Genomic DNA, 21,389 nt, shown 5'->3' with positions numbered 1-21,389 from the left:
TCCCGAAAATCTCCCAGCACCACGATTCTCCCAAATTTCTCCCGATTTTCTCCCGATTTTCCACTCGGACAACAAAATTGAAAAACTATATCCCAGATTGGCCCAGCCAATTCCAGTTTCCAACAATGGCTACTACTACTGCAGCTACTTAGCTCAATATTACTCTTTACTCTTTTACTTTTAGCGTATTTTCAGGCGAGAATGTAGCTGTGCAAACTTCAAATATCTGAGCCGACGAGAACAGCAAACTCCCAGCACATTGTTTTCAAATTCGGTCTTTCGCTACTCAGGTTAAACATGATATATAAGTCACTTAAATAACTTAAACATGTTATTGTTTGGCCTTTTTCAGTGTTTTATTTGTTCATGAGTAAATCGATTTGGCTGAGATTAAAGTTATTAGATTAGATTAGATAAAATAAAACTTTATTAATCCCTCAGGTGGGTTCCTCCGGGGTTTTCACACAGCTGAATAAACGTCAAACAGAAAACTGATTAAACAGAAGTGTGAGATGGTCGAAAATCTACGCCAGCGTCTGGTTATATTTTAGATAGTAAGGAGCAGACGGCAGAGTTTCACTTCACCGAAAGATCTCGTGATGTAATTCTGAAGGCTAGACCATCCAATTTCACCGTCACTCATTTCCAGTCTACCCAGCTTTCGGAGGACCTGGCCCACTTAGAGCGCGAAGGCCGGGTCCGGTCAGGTGGACGCAGCCTCTGAATTTGGACACCCCCGCTGTTTCCGGCCGGACAATGATAATGGTGTCATTTAACTTATTTTATCCGATAAATAAACATTGTAAAATTCAAGTGTTTTGTATATATATGTATATGTATACCACCCCCCCAACAGCCCTTTTGAATGTCTCCCTAATTCTGAGGTCTCAAGGTTGGTAAGAATGCAGCTATACAGTTTGTTGATGCAGCTTGCAAACAAAACCGCTTAGTGTTTGCGCTTAACCTTCCACCCTCTAATCCAAATATGGTCATATCTGACTCAGTGAAACTAAATGGCACGAAGATTTTAACTAAGCACTAATTAGCAATATCTGTGTCTGTGTGATCTTCATCTGATCATCTTCTGGCACAGAAAACAACATGATGATGGTGATAACACTAATGCAGAACCCACATATCATTATGTGACGTCACACCGGCTACTTCCATCTTTTACATACAGTCTGTGGAGCTTGGATACACGTTTGAGCTGCTCTACATTCTTAGTTAACTCGAGAACAACATCTGACGATGCAACGATTAAAAGTACGAGGACTTTAAAAAGTAGAGGTGACGTACTTCTGGATCTCCTCTGGAGTTAGTCGGTCGTCTCTCTGCTCTCCAGTCACCATGGCCAGCTCCTCCTTAAGAGACAGGATCTCTCTTTTCAAACTTGCTATCAGCTGAAATACACACCATATACACAGAAAGTGGGGATTAATGCACACATTTGCAAGTACAGTACTCCACACAGACAGACGCTCATACACAAGCACGTGCAGACAGAAACTATCCAGCTGCTGCCAACTGATGAGACAATCCTGCTGAAAATAATCTTGCGGCTTATGTTGCTGATGCTTTCTGAGGTCAAACTTAAGTGATTCCAGACAAGTGGATACTCGAAGAAGAAAAATGCAGAAAGCAAAACACAAAATAGCATTAAACCTCAACGGTGGCTGTCTCTCCACACGTGTTTGGTAAGGACTCAGCAAGCCAACAGGCTGCTGGCTGTCCGGGTCTGGTTACTCTATATATACGTATAAAAAGAAAAGTATGACACCAAGCCCAGACACGGATTCTTAAATAAGTACTTAGATAGCCAGGTTTGGGAAAAAAATAGTTACAAGAAGAATTTATATTAATGTTTAAAAAATCATAAGCCTGAGAAACACTACTGATCAAAAAAGGTGTTTTTATTTAGAGCAAGAAGCCTCGTTCGAGTGATTTACACTGACAGCAGTATGCTTGTTTATCACTGAGAACCAAGGCTCCTAGAGAGATTTTTTTGATTAAAGAGGCTCAATAACAAAAGATAAAAGTGAATTCACCACCACAACCTTTACTCTCTGGAGATAAGTCTGCCTCTTTTGAAAGGCTCTATGCCTAAAGAGGTCAGTCTAAGCAGCCTCGTGTCAGTCTAGCAGAGGATTAACTGCCATCTGGCTACCTAACACGTAAAGGATTAGTCAGTCAGTGATCACAGATTTGGACACTGCTCATCTCATGGGACAGTGTCAGTTCAGCTTGGTTTCATGAATGTGTTAATGCTCTATTAACTCTGATTAATTCACTAAAACGCGAGATACCAGTGACTCTGGTGATACTGGGGATAATGGTATGATGAGACATGATTTGGTTAATCGTTTAAGGTCCTCTGAACTAATACTGCCAATCACCCACAAAAACATTTTAAACAGGAAATGTGCTTCTTATCCTTAAAGTGTCAGACTGATCAGGGAATTGGCTCCACACGAGGAAAAGATTTGTGTGCAGAAAGAGAACAAATTGTTACAACTTACAAAAGATTTTACTGCATGCTTGCATCATCTTAACACCAAAAGATAGATAAACATTTGACTCTGTGATACTTTGATCAGCAGCAAATTCATTTTTTATCCATTATGACCGTGTTTCTCTATAAAAGTAAAAAAAGAACCTCTACTTTGCAGATGTGTAATAATGCAATGACATGGGACCAATTCACCACAACAGTTACATTGTGCATAGGCAGTACAATATTAAACAGAGAGAAGAACACTAATCAGGTGATTTCCTATGAGCAGCACTTGGGGACAGTGGGAAGGAAAAACTCCTTTTAACAGGAAGAGCTCTCCAAAATAACCAGGTTGAAGGATGATGAGCAAGAGGTCAGAGGTGAGTCCAATTCTCATGTGCCACGACCTAACGTAAAGTGCTATGGTAAACTGAAAATGTAGATCCGGACAGCAAAAACATTGTGAATGACTGGCTCAATAACTTGGTATTTACACACTGGAAATCTGTTCAAAAAGAGGAAACAGTCCCAAAAGAGAAAAACAGAGACATGCAATTACATGTTAATGGTGGGGAAAATAGTCAGTCAATGGATCATGAAATTACTGAAATGAAGCCAAACCCACTGTAATAAAAATTTTACATAAATCCCCAAATGAAACAACACACTAAACCCTCTAAAAACACAAGTGGCCATTGTTCTTTTTGCTAAAACCCCCTTACTTAAGGGTAAATCCTACTTAAATATCTCAACAGCAAAGAGCAAAGGGAATAGAAATTAGCGACTGTGTGCAAGTGTTAGTCAGTGCCACTCCTGACACAGAACTGCTAAAGAGTTAAAGGTCAGTGAGAATTAAATCAAGGACAAAGGTCAGACTGAGTGTCAACCTCAAACTGAAAAGCCAAAGCAGCCAGACACTCGAACACAACTTGAGACGCTTCTGAAAAGAAACAGATCTGTTGTGTGTTTTTGGAAAGGCGTGACTTTGCTGTTTCAACCTCGATCACCCCACATCATCCCATCCCTGTATTTATTGTATGCTTTAACACCAAACACCACATCTGACCACTCTTCACCAGAGCCGCTCCCTGTATCTCCTTTTTGGAGCTCGTGGTCTGATGTAATTCTTCCAGCTGCATCCCCAAAAGCTGCCCACCAGTTGTTGGTCAGCAGAATTGCGCAGTCTATTTCAGAGCGCCAAGCCCACACTGGCACCACAGTTTCAGGGCAGGCTCTGAATAAAAACGGACTCAAACCATGTGACTGATGATGTCAGCAAACCCTATGGAAACCCAACAACACAAATCTGATGATAGAAGAAACATCTAGATGTTCATTTTCCCTCTTTCTCTCTACCTTTATGTCTGTCACAGTCTATGTACTGACAAACACAATTAACTTTGAAACATTAAACAGGCCTAACTTTAAATTATACCTCCTCTTCTTGAAAACATACCCTCTATCCTGTGCACATAACCACCCACACTAAAGTGTAAGCACTGCAGTATAACCCGCAATATAACCACAGGTTACACCTTAAAAATGTATATGTGCAGCGTTACGCAGTATGCCACTCACAAACATGCTGCTATTATGGGGCCTCTTTTATAAAGGAAGATTAGGCAAAATTTCCCATTACAACTAACTGTGTGCTAGGTTTTCATCCTCCACAACAAAATGCGAACACATGGGCTGAATTTCTTGTGTCATATGGCACTACTTTGGTATTACAGACTAAAACAAGAAGCACTGCACTGAACCAGTGATTCCCAAGCAGGAGTACAAGTAACCCAAGGGGTATACTACTAAAGCACCAACTTGGGGTACAGCTAATCAGAGCTGTCTTTTAAAGCTGGATGTTGTTTGCGTTTTTGTGAATACTGGCTTTAAGTTTAAGAGGGCCCCTAAGTTAACCTCTGCACAAATGCATAACCTCAAGCCAACATTTTTAACCCTTTTAAGAATTAAAGAAATATAAATAATGGGAGCATTAACACATAAATGCATCAGTGCGATGTGACTGTTACAATAGCTGCTGACAATCTCCACTGATGAATGCAGATTGGGATCAGCCGGGTCTAATTGAAGGATTAACGCCAACATCAGTGCTCTTAGAGGAACTAACCGATGCAGCCTTATATGGTGCGGCCACTGTGGCTGACTTAATCATCATCACAGGTCACTTTCAACACCTCATTCTTTGCCTGTCAGTGAGAGACGTGTTCAGTGTTTTGTCTGGTCTGGCTGGTTTCCTGCTCCTCAGGATTTGAAGCCTGCAGGCTACAGTATAGGACCAGGACCAGACAAATCATTGTGAAAAGCAAACTTCAGGTTTTAAATCACCAAAGCCAGCGACTCCAAGACACAGTGCGCCTTCAGACGGGGCAGGCCAAAAATTGGAGTCAGTGTGTCCCCCCCAAACCACAATAAATGACATCACTCTATTCTGCATGCTGCGCTGCTGCTTGCTTTGCATTTTCCTCAGTAAACTGGGCCGAGAGATAGATGAGACAGAAGCAATGAACATAAAATGAGAAATACACTAAAAATCCATAAACAGAGACAAGAGGTTTGCCCATGGAGGTTGGGTTTGCCTGGAGCTGTAACTGTGCCGGACCCGACTGGGAGCAGCCAGACACTGTCACAATTACTGAGCCGGCCGCAGACTCTCTTAAAAATACCTCTGTGGGGTTTGCAAGTGGCCAGCCAACTCTTAGCAGCAGCAGTAATACAGTAGCTGTCGATAGGTTGGGAGCAGAGGAAGTATATACAGGAGTGATGACTCGCTACCATATATCTGCCCATTAGGCCTTTTTAACAACTACCAGGTTTGCAAACTGCAACAGTGGAAGGTGTGACAGGTATTCCAAAGTATCTAGTATAACTAGAATTACTATTTTGTTACTGTTTTTGAGAATTTAAATAAATTATTTCTGTGAGGCAAAGAGTAGCTTTGTTAAGAACAGTGTTATATAGTTTACCACAAATAGTGAAGGAGGGGCATCGTGCCAGAGGTTAACCTGGCTGTGATTATGTGATTTCCTATTATTAGTGAATGAAATAACAACAAAAAAGCCCCCAAGAGCTCAAAGCAGTCTCTAGGCTGCATTACCTTTTAAGCTAATAGTTGTTATGATCCTGGGTCGGTGATCCAGCATTTTGGTTTTTTGTGTTATCATTGAGCTTTGTTTTCTTCTAGGTTTTGACTGATAGGTTGATGGTTTGTTTTGTATTTCTAGTTCTCAGGTCCCTGTTTTCTGTCCCCTCTGTGTAGTTTCAAGTCTGTGCCCTTGAGCCAGGTGTATTTCTTGTTTTATTGTGAAGGTCCGTGTCTTATGTCAGTGTGTTGACTTTGCGTTTCCTCGTGTCTCCTTAGGTCTAATTTCTTCCGGCTGTGTTCCCACCTGTTCCTCGTACCCTCATGTTCTTGCCTGTGTATTTATAGCAGGTGTCCCCAATCCCAGTCCACGAGGGCCGGTGTCCCTGCAGGTTTTACATTTCACCCTGGGTCAACACACCTGAATCATATGATTAGTTCATTACCAGGCCTCTGGAGAATTACAAGACATGTTGAGAAGGTAATTTATCCATTTAAATCAGCTGTGATGGATCAAGGACACATCTAAAACCTGCAGGGACACCGGCCCTCGTGGACTGGGATTGGGGACCCCTGATTTATAGTGTCCACTGTAAGGCACTCCTCTCCTCCTGATGAGCCCTGTTTTTTTGTTAGTTTTTGTCCTGTGTTGCTACTTATTTGTGTAGAGTTTATATCCCCTGTAGGCTTTGTTATTATAAGTAAATTAAATGAACTGTTATCAGGTATGTGATTAATGAGTGTATTTTAGGGATGAGGTTAGGGTTAGGGCTGAAATACATAGCTGGATTGTGTATTACCGCGGGACTGTCATTCTACTAGATTTCATCCATAACCCGGCATGTAGCATAAGAACGCGGACGGTCACCTTTCACGTTCCTCAGGAACGCCGCGGGACTTGACAAATCGTCAGTATATAATGCCTCGGGAGTGAGAACGGGCTGCCACTCTACACCCCTACAAGTTTTAATCAGAATTTATTCAAAACTTCCTGAGGTATTGCTTATTCCTTGCTAAATTAATAATTACCAGTACCACCCCTGAAAAAGTATTATTAGTTAATCCCAAATATATAGATACCAAATAAAAATAATGATGTTCAGCCGACTACCCACTCTTGGTTTAAAAAAAAAAGTCTCCTCATAACTACATCTGGGGAAACACTACTCAGTGAGGAGTGCAATGTGTAATTTCTGCTTCCTTGCATGACTGTGTGAAGGACATATGTATACACCAGCTGAATATTTTCTCAAGAGGCTGGGAATTATTGGGAGAGAATATGCCATAACAGAATTGGAGGCATGTAAACAAGACAGAGAGAGATTGCAAACAGGACGTGTGAGCAGTCTAAATATCACAAGATGGACGGGCGTCCACATGTTGAGGGTGGAAAACGGCTTCTTTCAGACTGACTGTGTCACAATGGAAAAACTAACTTGGTGCTGGAAACCCAAAGAGGACACTTAAGCACATGGTGGGTTACACTTAGTTTAGAAACTGGATTCTCACTGCTGTTCATTTGCCGATCAATTTAAGGTCTGGAAGCTTAAGGGAGGGTCTGGCCAAAATAAAACGGCACATTAAGTCATGGATCTGTGGTGTGATTGTGCAGCTCAGCGTCAGAATTCCGAGGGCCTGGCGAAGCAGCGCGAGCGTCTGATTGTCTCACCAGCGCAGGATCCAGTTCTTCGTTCAGTATCGCCTCGTTCTTGATGACAGCCACACGTTGTGCGAAGCGACACGTCGAGATGGACTCCTGAGGAAAATAGTTTGAAAAATCTGTCAGTGATCTGATCTGTCAATAGGAGGGGGAAAAATGAATACCCCTGATTACACCATAATTTAGTAATCATGTGATACTGTACATTTCCTCAAAGGAATGCATGCAGAGACTCAACAAAGGTAACAACAGTTTCTCTACGAAGCCCACCGACAAAAGTAGTGTCCTAAAACTACAATAAAGTATTGTTTTTTGAGGGAATCTAAGAGACTTGTGTCTGAACATGTCCTCATTGTAACCATGCTTACCTCGAGGTTCCTTCTCTCAACTGCCATAGTGGCAATCATGGTGGTCATGCAGTTGCCCCCAAGACTGTCCCTCAGAACAGACGTTAACATGGAGTTTCTGTAGGGAATATGGGAACGATTCTTCTCTGACAGTGCTATGATGACCTGAGGAAGAGAAAAGTGCTGACATGACTGAGAAATACCACGCAAACCAGGGAAAAGTTGGCACACGGCTCATGATTCAAAAGGCTGCCATTATTTTTGCATTATTTCTACAGTGTTAATCACATCTTCACTACATGAGACCTTTCTATCTGTACGCTGCTTACAGAATTCTACTGGCCAATCAGATATACATCTGTATGAAGAGCCGACGAGGGACGAACTGCAAAACAAAAAGCTTGAAAACAAAAATCGGGCATTCTCAGCCAACAGTTTAGCTTTTTAATATGTAGACTGGAAATGTCCACGCCCAAATCCTACAAATATGGGCCAGAGACTAAAAGACTACATACACAGAAAAAGGGTAAGAGTCATGTGTTGAGTAGCATTGTTGGGTTTATTACCAATGGGCTTAAAAAGCTTAAAAATTAAGCCACTGATGAAGTGGCAAAAATTGCAGTTTTTCTAATGGCCACTTGAAGCTGGCTCCAAAATCCCTTTAGACTTTCATGTTAAGATTTCCAACTTTACAGCATTAAAGAGCCTATTTAAAGCCTGGCCTCTTTTTTGACCTCTATGGATACGTTTTAACATTTGCAAGTGAATATTATTTATAACTGCTTAACATGGATAACTGAGATAGGTGTGCTGACACAGTCTGCCACCCTTCATCCATTAGTTTGGCCATTAAACTACATCTTTACACAGTGTTTGTGTGTGTGTGTTTGTGTGTGTGTGCGTGTGTGTGCAGTTGATGCCATTTGGAGCATTTTCAATGGCTTATCTGTGGTATATAGCAGCGGTCTCCAACCTTTTTTGCGCCACGGACCGGTTTATGCCCGACAATATTTTCATGGACCGGCCTTTAAGGTGTTGCGGATAAATACAACAAAATAAAACTAGTACCGGTACCGAAAAAAAGAAAATTTATTCATAACACACGTGAAAAGACCAAGTAAAAACCGAGTAAACAATAAAAACGATAACAAAATAACGCTGAAAACCGATAAAAACCCTGAAAACTATACATTTCACACCTGAGCCTCAACTCTCGCTGCCCGGTACCAAACGACTCACGGACCGGTACCGGTCCGAGGCCCGGGGGTTGGGGACCGCTGGTATAGCGCATCCAAGCAGTCTATGCTTCAGTTTAGTGAGTAAAATTCAACCATTTTATTAGTCCTTTATTTGTTACCTGTTACTCAATATGTGTGTCTGCGCATTGCATCTGTTCAGTTTATGAATGCAGTTTGCTAACCAAACTGCCTCCATTCTCAACAATGTAATGAATTGTACATCAATTGTTACTCTTTAAAAAAGCAATATTCTACACTACTTATTTACTCGATGTAGAAAGTAATTTATTTCTCTACTAGTTTTGCAGTACTCTGCAAAATCTCCAGGGATAAACTGTCAACCTGGCGGAGTGTGCACGATATCATAGGAAACACACTGCAGCCACTCTCAGTATATGAGTGCACAGTGTCTTTGAGTCAGCCCAGGGCTTCAAAACGGGCCTTCACAAATTAGTGGGAGATTTCACAGTGGCTATTTCCATCTTTTTTTATCCAGTCAATGTTATTAACTCACAGGGAGTAGTACAAATGAAGCAACTGAAGTCCTTGGGGAAAGAGCTAAATTTCTGTTTGGTATCAGTAACAAGAAAACAAACATTAAACCAACTGATAGATTATATCTTTACACTAAACATGTTTTTTTTTTTATTCTAATCTGTATTAATATATAACAAAGAAAAAAAAGAGCCTACCTGTTCCAGGTAATGGAGAGAGAGGTTGATATACTTTGCATCGGTGAGCAGCTGCCCATTTAAACCAGTCTTGCTAACTCGGTCCGATCCTGCCAGATCCACCAGGTGGAGCTTGGATCGCCGCAGGGTGGCTGAACCAGGTTCACGCCTGCATAGGTGCACAGTGAATATACAGTGGGAACGAGTGGACGCCTGGTTCATGGGAGTCTGAGGATGACAAAAGTGGTCAAGTGACAAGAACAGATTTTAAAATAATGTTGCAGTTGCAGGTTTGTGAGAGAGTAATAATCCTGAATCCTGATAAACTGGCACACGTGGTGAAACCAGAAAAACAAAGGGGGGAATTAATTCTTCATTTCTGGTATTTTCCAATTCAAACAACAACAAAAAAACACGTTCCCTTTGATTCTTTTTTTTTTTCTTGTTCCCACTCATTTATAGATCAAAGTCACAGCATGTGCAACCAATGCGCGGTGAACACATGGTAGCGGCTTGACAAAAGCTGAGGCTGATTTTCAGAAGGCCACTGGAACAGCAGAAAGCAGGTTGAGACCAGAAGGAAACAGAAATAGAGCATGAGTCACTCTGCACAAACAAGTTTTATTAACTAGAGGAGGATGAGGGCATTGCTGACAGAATAAACGGAGGAAATGGACATTCACTGACATAGCGCTGAGCATGCACTTCTTGCAGTTTGAACACATGATGCAGGTTTTATTAAGCAGCTTTTAATTAGAAAGGAGGTATGACACCTCCTTTCTAATCTCATCTTGTAACTCTCAGTCATCTAAGATATTGACATGAGCCACTTTTTCTCACTGCTAAAAAAGATCACCATAGACAGTCTAAAAAAGCTGCTCTGACTCTGACTTACTCTCGGCATAAAAGTGCCAACACCTGACTGTTAGGGTCATGACAGCTAGTGACAGATCTTTCACTATCTTAACCCTCTGCTGTCATCCCTTTCCTCAGTGCAAATTCCCTTAACTCTACACATGTCTATCTTTTCTCCATATTGTATCCCCAAAGTAACGTGAGGCAGCTCTTATATGTTGAGCTGGGATCGCATTTCTAATAGTTTTGCATAATGGGTCAAGGTTGGGGATAGTGTGTCCATGCTAAATTAGAGAATTTACTTCAGGAACCCTTTTCCATCTGTAGTCTTGTGGATATGGATATATGTTGTGGGACCTACCATGTAGACAGATGGAAAACTTGAGGTGGAAAACAGAGCAGTGATGTAAATGATAAGTAAGGATGATTATTAAATCAGAAAAAGCAAGACAGGGAGAAGCTGGCACAAGGGAGGCTTGCAGAAGCACAGCAAGCTAAAGATGTTTAAATATAGAAAGCATAAATGCTCAGGTTATATCCTGTCTTTTGCCCTGTGGCATTTGGAATGGGCTTCAGCCCCCCTTCCCGACAGGAGGGAAATGGATTGATGATAGGATGGATGAATGAACAGATGGATCATAGTTCCAGAAGTCATAGAGTAACTTAGCATATAAGCATGCAGGCACACTGGGGACACAATGGATATTAATAGTTATAAACAATGTGTCCACAGGGGAAAGTATCCCTATTCAAAACATATAAACTATGGAGTAACATCAGTAAAGTACAAGTTGTCCTCAATGGAGTCATGTCCTTTATTCTCACACATGCAGACCTTATGATAACCTCACACTAACCACACACAGTGTCGCAGGGGATCAACAGAAAGTGGTGCTACAAACTGCTAAATATATAGAGTTTGCTGATCCAAAATACTGAGAGGGAAGCTGAAATTTGGCTATTTGTGTACAAACATGTAAATAATTTTGATTCTGATTGGATTCTATTCTGGTTCTATGCACCCAGCTCACCCCCATAAGTTGGAGGGGAAATCTGAGAGAAGAGGAGAGGTCTAAGTCCGACATCGATGTGAAGCCGAAACAGAAAAGAGCAAATGAGAGGAAACCTTTCCTTGTGAAGCTAAGGTGTGTTTTTTTTTAAGTCCTGTTCAATAAAGTTGTGGAGGGGATTGTAAAGTCTCAAACCGAGTGAGCTCACTGCCTGCGGAGTGCGATGTGATCCGATGTGTCATCTATTAGCCACATGGCTGGGAGTAACAGAAGAAAGAAAGCATTGCTTTATTGGAGGGTCTGCATGGAGCAAGGACTTGATTCTGGCAGAGACCATTTGACCATGTGGAGGGTTCTTTGTTTGCTTCAGGCTCAAGAGAAACCTTCCTGTGATGAAGTCCCAAAGAGGACGAGTCAACAAAAGTCTGAATGTGGGTGGACAGCGGTGGGGTCTCCCCTGCTGCACATCGCAACCCTTTAAAAGTTTTATAATGAGACTTCTGAGAATGTGTTTGCACTGAAATATCCCTGAAGGTTTCACAGCAATTGACATAGGAAGCGTGTCAACCAAACAGATGCAAAACAAATGTAATATTGTTCAGGGTCCGGGCTCTGACACTGAGGGGGTCGCGGAAAGATCACATACAGAGTTATTTTCCACTCTTTGTGATTGTCCCACCGCCATTAATATAACCTCTGCTGAATTAGTCTCACCTGTGATCAAGTATTCTGTCCATCTCATTACTAGACTCTTATGTTTAACCTCGTCTGTTGCCAAACAGACTTGTTCTTGTCATAGTCGAGCAGGTGCTGTATTGAATTGTATTTTTATTGTTTCTAGTTTTTTTTTCTTCCCTCGTATTTTTAATTCCGCTGAATCCTTAATGTCCTTATTGCAGAACCTTTTGCTTGTTTCGTGGTTTTTAAATGCCTTTGGTGCTGCTCTCTCTGTCTCACATGTTTGTGTTACAATTCCTGTCTAGATGAGGCTCAGTGGAATAACTGCATTATTTGATGTTCATATTTTCCCTCATTTTGTGATACTCGTATGAAACACTACCTACTAAACATATTAAAAAGTTCCAGAAACTCAATCTTAGATCCTGAAACAGCTACTATATTTTTTTTACTTTGGTTTTGTTTCATGATAGCATCACAGCCGCACACTTCAACATTCTCATTAAGACTAAAGAGCCTGTTTGAAACCTGATTATCCTGTTCACTTTTACTGTCTGCTATTTACTTACAAACTACCGAAACGAGCAAACGAGGTGAGATCAGCCTTTTGCTCCAAAGCTCAGGTTGCAAAGCAAAAGCTGACCCACCGCATGTCTCATCAGCGTGGGGAGTCTGGGCGTCTGAGTGTGGAAAAAAACAACACCACAACATAAACATAAATTATAGAGAGAATGCTTGGTTTTACTGGGGAAAAAAACGGTAAAAAGGACCACATGGGACCAAAATAATATTTTAGATGGGTCTTAAGGTACCTTTTAGAACGCATATTGCATTTGTGGACAAAAAATGCCTTTTATGCTGCTTACCCCGGTAGTTGTTAGCGATATTTTTGTATGCTGCCTACAATCCTAATTCTTAACACTGCTTTCATAGCATGTAAATTAAAAAGCAGAAGCCTTTATTTCCCTTTTTGCTCTTACTTCAGCGATCATACGATTGGTGTCACCAAGGAAGAGTAGATTTAGAGCCTCCTCCTCATTCACTGACTGCTGCAGGGACAGGTTCCTCAGATGGATGTTTTGGTCTTGATCCTCCATAATCATTACTTTTCTGAAAAAACAGAAAAAGAATCTTTAATGGGGAGAATTATCAAAGACAAATGACCAGAAATCAGACAAAACCCCCAATCATTCCAAGCAAAGCAATTACAAAAAAAGAATTATCTGAGTTATGTCATCCATTTCCCTCTCTTCACCAGGCGTCGCTCAGCTCTGAATCCAAACAAACCACACATGCATGTCAGTGTGGGCTGCGACCCACTTTGTGCTTTATCTATCTGGGAGTTCATGATTTGATAACAGACAGGGCTTGCTTTTAAAAACAAACAGGTGATTGGTTCTTGCCCACATCAGGCACCCTTTGAAATACGGTGCACTTAAGGAACCCCTGTGATCTCACCACATTATTTCCATCCCGCCACAGGGGCTGTGACACGATGGCTACTAGACTGACATGTCAAAGAGGGTGGAATGATACGCGAACACATGCAGACAATTATACTAACATGTGTAGGCAATTGAGGTGGTTTGATAAAACAGAATTAATCTTAATGTGATTAAAAGCTGTGGCCTGGCAGGGTTGTTTTCCTAAACAGCCACGCCAACCCGAAATATAAATGTTTATTGTATTTTTACAAAAACTGAGAATGGATTAAGGTAATTTGCAGACTTCTGGCATCGAGAGGGTGGAAAACTGAGTATGCGATGGAAATAATAAATAAAGAAGAGAATGGGGTACTGTAGGCAGTGAAAGAGAGACATCAGTCAGTGCCACAGCTTCTCCTTGAATCAGCAAGTGTGGCCAGAGCACAGTTAACGACGGGCACTGTCTATTTCCAGAAGACTGTGATTTGTGGGTATCTAAACCTTGAGCTGGATTCTCTGTGAATGGAGAGGAGAAACCTAAATCGAGCAAGTACATGAAAATACTGGATAACACTCTCAGAAACAGAGGTGACAGTAAAAGTCTATTTTTGCCTCTACATGGGTATAACCTAATTACTTAACTTTTCTGAGAAAAAAGGAACATGCAGGAACACATTTGCCTTGATTCTTCTAGATTTTAAGTTGCAAAAGCACAAGACCGACTGTTTTCAGTCTAAGGTAGCAAAAAATAATAGTTTTGCCGTAAGTTGCATGAAATGTAATTTAAAGTAAAATGTAAGTTACATACATAAACCCTGTGAAATCAGCTGCTCTGCTGAACCATTACTGCAGCCATCCTCAGTTACCTGTTGTATGTGGATCTTTCTGCATTCGGTTTTTAAACTGAAAAGCATGCTCTACTGGGTTAACATCAGGTGATTGTCTTGGCCTTTGAGTAGCATCACATTTCTTTGCCTTGAGAAACTCTTGGGTAGCTTCTCTACTTTGCTTTGGACCATTATCTATTTGCACTGTCCAATCAGATTGCAGCATTTGGCTGAATCTGAGAAGAGCATAGACCTGTACACTTCAGAATCCATCCTGCTACTTCTATCAGCAGTCACATCATCAATAAACACTCCGCTGCATTGGCATGCCAGTGCCATAATATTGCCTCCACCATGTGTGATAGATGATATGGAATGCTTTGGATCACGAGTTGTTTCTTTCCGTCTCCGTACTTTTATTGTACCGTCATTCCCATTTAAATTCCTATTTAAATTCTTCAGTAAAAACATAGAAAGCACCCAAGGTACCAATTCCCGCTTTTGTAACTGTCATGGACACTTAATTGGTACAATTTTCTACTGAATCTAGGATATATCCCATCATACCAAATGTCATAGAAAGACTGTTATAAACAGCTATGACAACAAGAACATGAAACTGAATAGGAACATGTGAAACATGGACGTGAAGTAAACTAAACCTGACATGAACATGAAAAGTAGAAAGCAAGACTCTGTAAACTGACAAGAATTGACATGAAGTAAACAGATGACCCAACAATGAACAGAGGAAGACAGAGGACTTAGATACACAGAAGGATAATGAGGGAAGTGGACACACCTGGGGAGACAACTCTGACACAAATGAACAAGATGCCACAGGGGAAGCAAAACTAAACACACTGAACATGGAAACAGAAGACTTTCAAAATAAAAGAGGAAACATGGAGAGACATGAACTGGGACGTGCAAGCTTGACACAAGAGACAGAGAGAGGGAGCGAGAGAGGGACACAGAGGAGAGAAAATACAAACAATAGAGAGAATACTGGGTCGCAGACCTAGTCCCCTGACTATGTGCTTCAATTTACATGGAATGAGCCAGGTACAATATTGTCACAACTACTGATAAGTCCTATCATGGGTTCAATGGCAATACCTCAGAAGGTCCCACTAAAGGTAAAATAAAGTGAATGAATATAAATATTGTGTGTGACACAAACACAATAGGCAAAAAATTAAATGCACAGACCAGCGTCTAGACAGATGGAAATTAGGATTGCAAAGAAAGATGGAGGCAAAGTAAAAAAGAGGATCACGACGGAAAGGAACAAACAAACAAGAAAAAGGTTCTGAGTAAAGCAACAAAAGAGCCCATGAAATCCTGCAAACAAATGGCAGATGGACAAAAAAAGACCGGCTGCAATGACCAGCTTTGAAAAACTATTTATCCACATGACTCTTTTGCTCTCCTGCAGTCTGCCACCAGGTTGACCACATCCATTGCGGTCCCACAGCCTCATTATGTCAGCTGGCAGTTCATAGTGGGCTGCTAAACACTAGAGTCTCCATATTTCACCACACAATAACTGTGAGCCAGGCTGAGGTGGCTAAATTAAAGTTAAAATATACACCATATGACCCTAGTTGTTGACATGTGCAACCGCTTAAAAATAAGAAAATGGGCACTGACGGTAGGTCTTCCAGTCGAGATGCTTCATGTCGGGAATCCAGAAGGTCGTATCCCATCTCATTGTAGATCTCCAGATAAGAGATATGTGTGGTATAAACCATGCTGCTGTCCTGTGGAGCACCAATAAATCACATAAAAGACTTACATATTTTTGACATTTTTCTGAAGCTAATAATAATAATAATAATGGGTAAAAAGACGATTGTTATGTTCTGCACATAATCAACTGAAAAACAGGCAAATGAACAACAGTTTGCTGACCTGGCTGAACCGTTCATATAGGTAGGAAAGGGTGCGAGGAATAATCCCACGATCGCTGTACCGCTCAGCCCCTCCTGTGATGGTAAAGGTCTTCCCGCTTCCTGTCTGGCCGTATGCAAATATGGTGCCATTATAGCCAGCCAACACACTGCAAAGACACCCACATTATTAGCAAAGTTTTCGCGAATAATTCAAGCTAAAGTCAAAAAATAAAAGTACTACCATGTAAATGAGCCATTAAATATCTATCACTAATGCCATGTTTATACTTTTCAAGTTGTGCTTGACTCCTTTCTCTAAAAGTCGAAGGCACACAAATACATAAACACAGGTGACAAATTAAAGTAAAAGAAAGCTCCTTGGCATTAAATATATATTCTTTCAAAACACATGATAGTGGTGGACAGTGCACTAATATCTCCCAATAGTTTCTTCATCTGATCAATATGAAGGCCATCATTCACATAAAGCTAAAACAGCTTTATCGAGTGAACTGAAGGGCCAAGTATAAGTTAAATGACAGCTGTCTCTTGAACTGTAAATCATGCAGAGTTGCTCTAGTAGAGTCTAGCCATAAAAATATATTTCTGAATGACCAGAATAGGTCCACTTTGAAGTCTGGAAACAAGTGGCACAAACCTGTGAACAATACTTTTTCATTTTTAAAGAAAACTGTAACTTAGCCCACCCTGTCCTGTCCCACTGACGTACTCTCACTTTTCCTTTATAAAGACCTCTGGAAGGAACAAGATCACACTTGGGGCTTGGTACCCAGTGCAGAACAGCAAAGTGAACTGGACTCAAATTTCTTGTCTTGGCCAAATGTGGATGTTTCTAATTCTGATGGCCTTAAATTTTTCAAATTTTAGTAAACTGAGGTTATTGTGTTCACTTCCAGATGTGGTTGTGTCGCGCCTCTCTTGGACCTGGGCCCTTTGCAGCTGTATATAATATCAGCAGTAACGAACCTCAGTAATGCTCACAGTTATGCTCATCTTTTAACGGGTACACACAAACATGAGCACATTTACTCCATCGTGGCTTCCTGCCACTGGTTTCCCATTAATTTTAGGGCCCATTTTAAGTTTTATTATTTGTTTTTATAACTTTTAATAGATCAGCACCAACTTACATATGTAAGCTGCTGACTGCAAGAGTCCCATTGAGGTCGGTGAGGTCAGTGGACCAGCTGCTCCTTGCAGTCCCTGAAGCTTGACTCAAAACAAAAGGTAACTGAGTTTTTTCAGCCACAGAAGATCCCCTCATTTTTTGCTCCTTGCCTTTTAACTCAGAATGAGAGTGGTGTCTTCTTGCCTTTTGTTTCTTGTCATTTTCATTGCTTTGCTTTGCTGTTTTGGTCCTATAAATAAAACTGGATTTGGTTGGACTTCCCTAAATGTCACCAGTTCTTGCTCATACGCCTCCAATGACATCAGCATTTTAAATCTGAAAAAGACCATTGACTGTACTCTTCAGCAGACACCAGAGGCCTTTGTTAATTGAATGTGACACTTCAAATCCACAGGAACGGATGGCGACGGCGAGCAGAGAACTGCAATGGCGACAGATATCTGCCGGTGAAGGAGGAATGTGGTGGAGTGACAGAAAGAGCCCAAAACCACTCAGCTGTAGCAGGTCCGGTAAATTTTGGTTTGGCACAGAAATGTCCTTCTGCACGTGCTCAGGGCCATGGAAACCAATGGTATTCAGATCTGTCTGAATGAAATGAACATCTAAAAATGATAGAGCTCACATGAGACAAAATTTATAGGCAAAACAAATTTTGTGTCTTCTTGGAAATAAACCAGCTAGTAATGGTAAAATGACAGAGGGGCCTCTGACACGCGAGCTTGGATCAAAGGTGTGGGTATCCTGTGTGCTCCTGACTCTGCCAATAGCAAGGAAAAAGGATATCTTTACACTATATTTTTCGAGATGAATTATAAACGAACTTAAGCCTCGCACTTATTCTAATGGTGTAGGCGAGCCAAGGTTTGAGCAACGTGTGGGTTTCCTTCCCTGTGTTCCACACCCTGTATGAAAAGGGCGAGGGAAAAAACTGCATCTCAGTTAAAATAGAACACTGGGTCCACTTATGAGAACGGCGGTTGGTTGGTCAGCCAACGGGCGTCCATTTAATCTACTGTGAGTCATGGAAGTGATTGGCAGGCGTGGGGAAAAGACACTGGCTCAGTGTTTAGCTTAATGTCAGTACTAATGATGCGGCCTGGGCCCTGCCACTGAGGCTTGGGTGTTTCCCAATGCTTGTTCCTGTTTACACCTCAACTTTCCTGGAGATTGGAGAGTGATCGCTCAAAAGATCCTTGTTCTTTCTGTTGTTTAAATGCAAAGCTGTGTGTCCAACCTCTTCAGGTGCAAAGATAAAACTGAACAGACCCTAACTGAACTTCAGCAGCAGGTTTCACAGCCTTGTGAAATAGATTACTGTCCTGATAGAGGGTTTGACGTGTCAGCCCGACATCATTTCACTGGCTCGTCCCCTTGTGGAGCTATTAATGCTGGTTTGTTTTTAAGCTACTGTGCTGGAGTTGAAATAACTGGTTCCAGTTACACCACAGCACAGACACAGACTTTAGTGCAAGTAAACGAGTTAGAGCTTTTGGCTAAACTTGAAGTGTGCCAAGTATGACAGAGCACCAACCAAAACAGCAACCTGACAGTTACTGCTAGCCGAGATGATAGGCAGCCGAGTTTTAGTGCAACAACAGCGAAACTGCTGCAAATTCCTGAATGAAACAGAATAACAACGATCACCGTTTCTTAAATACCATTCATCGTTTTAACCATGACTGTCAGCTTAATACCTTCATGTAGGTTAACTTCCTTTTCACTAGCATTTCGCCTGTTTATCTCTTATATTTAGCTAAATATTTTGTTTGTGTCAAGGTCTGTGCTCTGTCAAGACCATGTGAAGGTTGAAGTGTGGACCCAAAAGCAGACACGCGAAAACAAAACTTGATTTCCACAAAGAGTGAGCTGTTTATTAGAAACTGGGAAGCAAAAAACAAACAAAAACAAAAAACGAAAGGCAGGAGAAAACAAACACAAAACTAACATGGGGGGACTTGAGCTTGACACATGACAAACAGACGACCAAACAAAGGGAAACTAACACAATATATACACAGAAGGTAATGAGGGAATGTGCAACAGGAGGGAAACACAGCTGGAACTAATCTGACGTAAGGAGACAGGGAGGAAGCAAAACTAAATACCCTAAACGCAGAACATGGGACTATCAAAATAAAACATCAACCACAACAAATATGGAGACGAGGACTTAACACTTAGGCCGGGGGAGAAACAGCCATGGGGACACAGAGAGGGAACAGTTACTACTACAGTCACTAGAGCAGGGCGATATGACCAAACATATTTATCACGATATACATTTGAAAATTTGCGATAACGATATAACTGACGATATAATTGACACTAGACAAACTAGTTTACAACTCCACAACTTTATTAGTGCAAAAAAAAAATCAATGCATTTTCACTTAAACAAGCAGCTGTTTTTATGTGCATTAAAGTTATATAAAAATGTAACACTGCAAATGCAAATTCATATTGGGCGTACGTATCCTCAGCATAACCATGTATAATATCCACAAAACTTAAAGAGGTTATACACACACAATACTGTAATATTATGTTGAAGCACAGTACGTGTCACTCCGCGAGGCTCCTGCCTACGATAGCCGTAATGCTCCGACAATCCATCAAGCGGTGCGAGTTCGTAGCTTAGCAAAGTCGTACTAAAACATTTGACAGATTTTCGAGCGCCGTGTACGACATAAAATCGTTTCGAGGTCAGTAAACACAACCAGAATTCATACATAAGGCACACAGGATTATAAGGGGCACTCTTGATTTTCAGAAAAATCAAAGGATTGATTTTAAGTGTATTTTCCAAAAAACACGGTAATAACGATCGCCCGCTAGCACGCTCTACCAAAAATAGTGCTTTGTTGTGTATCTGATGGATGAAAGCCAAACCAGTTCCACACTTCACTTTCAGGTCTGTTCAGATGGAACTTTGCGAACCTAAACCTGCCATGTTCTTTTTAGAGAAAAGATGCTTTCTCCCTTCCAAACAACACATGCTTGTTCAGTGTTGTTCAGTGTGCTTCCATGAACTTTAACATTCAACTAACTGATACCTGTACAGTCTGAGTCAGCTTTGTGCGGTTTGTCTAAGCAAAACAAGAAGCTGAGCCTGGGGTTGTCCAGTGTCTTGAATGTTTTCCACTTGTGAATAATCTTTCTCACTGTAGAATGATAGACTTTAGAAATGGCATTATAACCTTTCCGAGACTGATGTGCAGCAGCATTTTTCTGAAGCCTGCATTACTCATTATGTTTACTGGACACCTGTTTTTACTCACATGCAATGTGTTTGTAATGTGCTTGTGCACTAGATGCTCACATGCTGCTCAGACATACTTTTATGTACGTCTGAGTTGATGTTAGATGATTCATATTAGCAACCATTGCTCGGCCTTCATGCATTCATTATGCTGGTGTTTATGTTGTGTTTTCAAGAAGTTGAAGTTAGTTGTGTTCCTTTGGAAATCAGACAGAACTTTACAGCACTCAGCCTATGTTGTGTTCTTGATTTCCAATTAACAGACCTTGATGTGTTTTCAGGGACAACCTCATCGCCTGCTGGCTTGCTAGACATTTGACTTTTCTTTTGATGGTCTGATATCTGTTGTATTAAGCATAGTGTTACTCTTCCAGATCCAGAAAATGTCAAGCTTCACAAGAGCTGTGACTGAGATAGACAGGCACGTTGTCAGGCGGTAATTGGGGGAGCACTTAATTTGTTTTTGGTTTGAATTTTATTGGTGAGACACACATTTTGAGTATTTTTTAATAATTTAATTGTGGTAGATTGTAATTGTAATTGAGTTTTAATAATTGTGCAAACTTATTTTGCACTGTTGTCTGGACTGATTAATGACATTGACTTTACTTTCTCTGGTCGTTGGTTTCCACATCATTGCTAGCTTCCTGGGTAGATGGCCTTTGTCTATTAACATTACCATTTAGCTCAGTGGGTGAGCAGACGACCACATGCTGAATGGCTAAAAAGCAGCCGCCTGGGTTCAAGTCTGACAGCTAAGCAATAACTAGTTGGAATAAAGCCA

At 41.1% G+C, this 21,389-nt stretch overlaps 1 protein-coding gene across 8 annotated transcripts in view; it reads right to left on the bottom strand.

Moving 5' to 3' along the window:
- kif6 (kinesin family member 6) overlaps nucleotides 1-21,389 on the bottom strand; it is a 74,182-nt gene that overhangs the window by 43,535 nt on the left and 9,258 nt on the right. For all 8 annotated transcript variants that reach the window (XR_015126327.1, XM_086273984.1, XM_086273983.1 and 5 more), the window contains 7 exons: nucleotides 16,216-16,363; nucleotides 15,955-16,064; nucleotides 13,031-13,160; nucleotides 9,529-9,735; nucleotides 7,620-7,763; nucleotides 7,261-7,347; nucleotides 1,300-1,403 (listed from right to left, as the gene is read on the bottom strand). Coding sequence is in view for 7 of the 8 variants with exons in the window: in XM_086273984.1 (XP_086130110.1) it covers nucleotides 1,300-1,403; nucleotides 7,261-7,347; nucleotides 7,620-7,763; nucleotides 9,529-9,735; nucleotides 13,031-13,160; nucleotides 15,955-16,064; nucleotides 16,216-16,363 (930 nt within the window). In the remaining variant the exon portion in view is untranslated. The remainder of the gene's footprint in view (nucleotides 1-1,299; nucleotides 1,404-7,260; nucleotides 7,348-7,619; nucleotides 7,764-9,528; nucleotides 9,736-13,030; nucleotides 13,161-15,954; nucleotides 16,065-16,215; nucleotides 16,364-21,389) is intronic.

This window comes from Aulonocara sp. 'chitande type north' Nkhata Bay, linkage group LG19 (assembly GCF_057382095.1).
Source record: "Aulonocara sp. 'chitande type north' Nkhata Bay isolate Kocher_YH1m ecotype deep benthic linkage group LG19, A_spYH_male_GT1.1, whole genome shotgun sequence".
Classification (NCBI taxonomy): domain Eukaryota; kingdom Metazoa; phylum Chordata; class Actinopteri; order Cichliformes; family Cichlidae; genus Aulonocara; species Aulonocara sp. 'chitande type north' Nkhata Bay.
The sequence above is the reverse complement of the archived record's forward strand: the minus strand, read 5'-3'. Positions and strand labels throughout refer to the sequence as shown.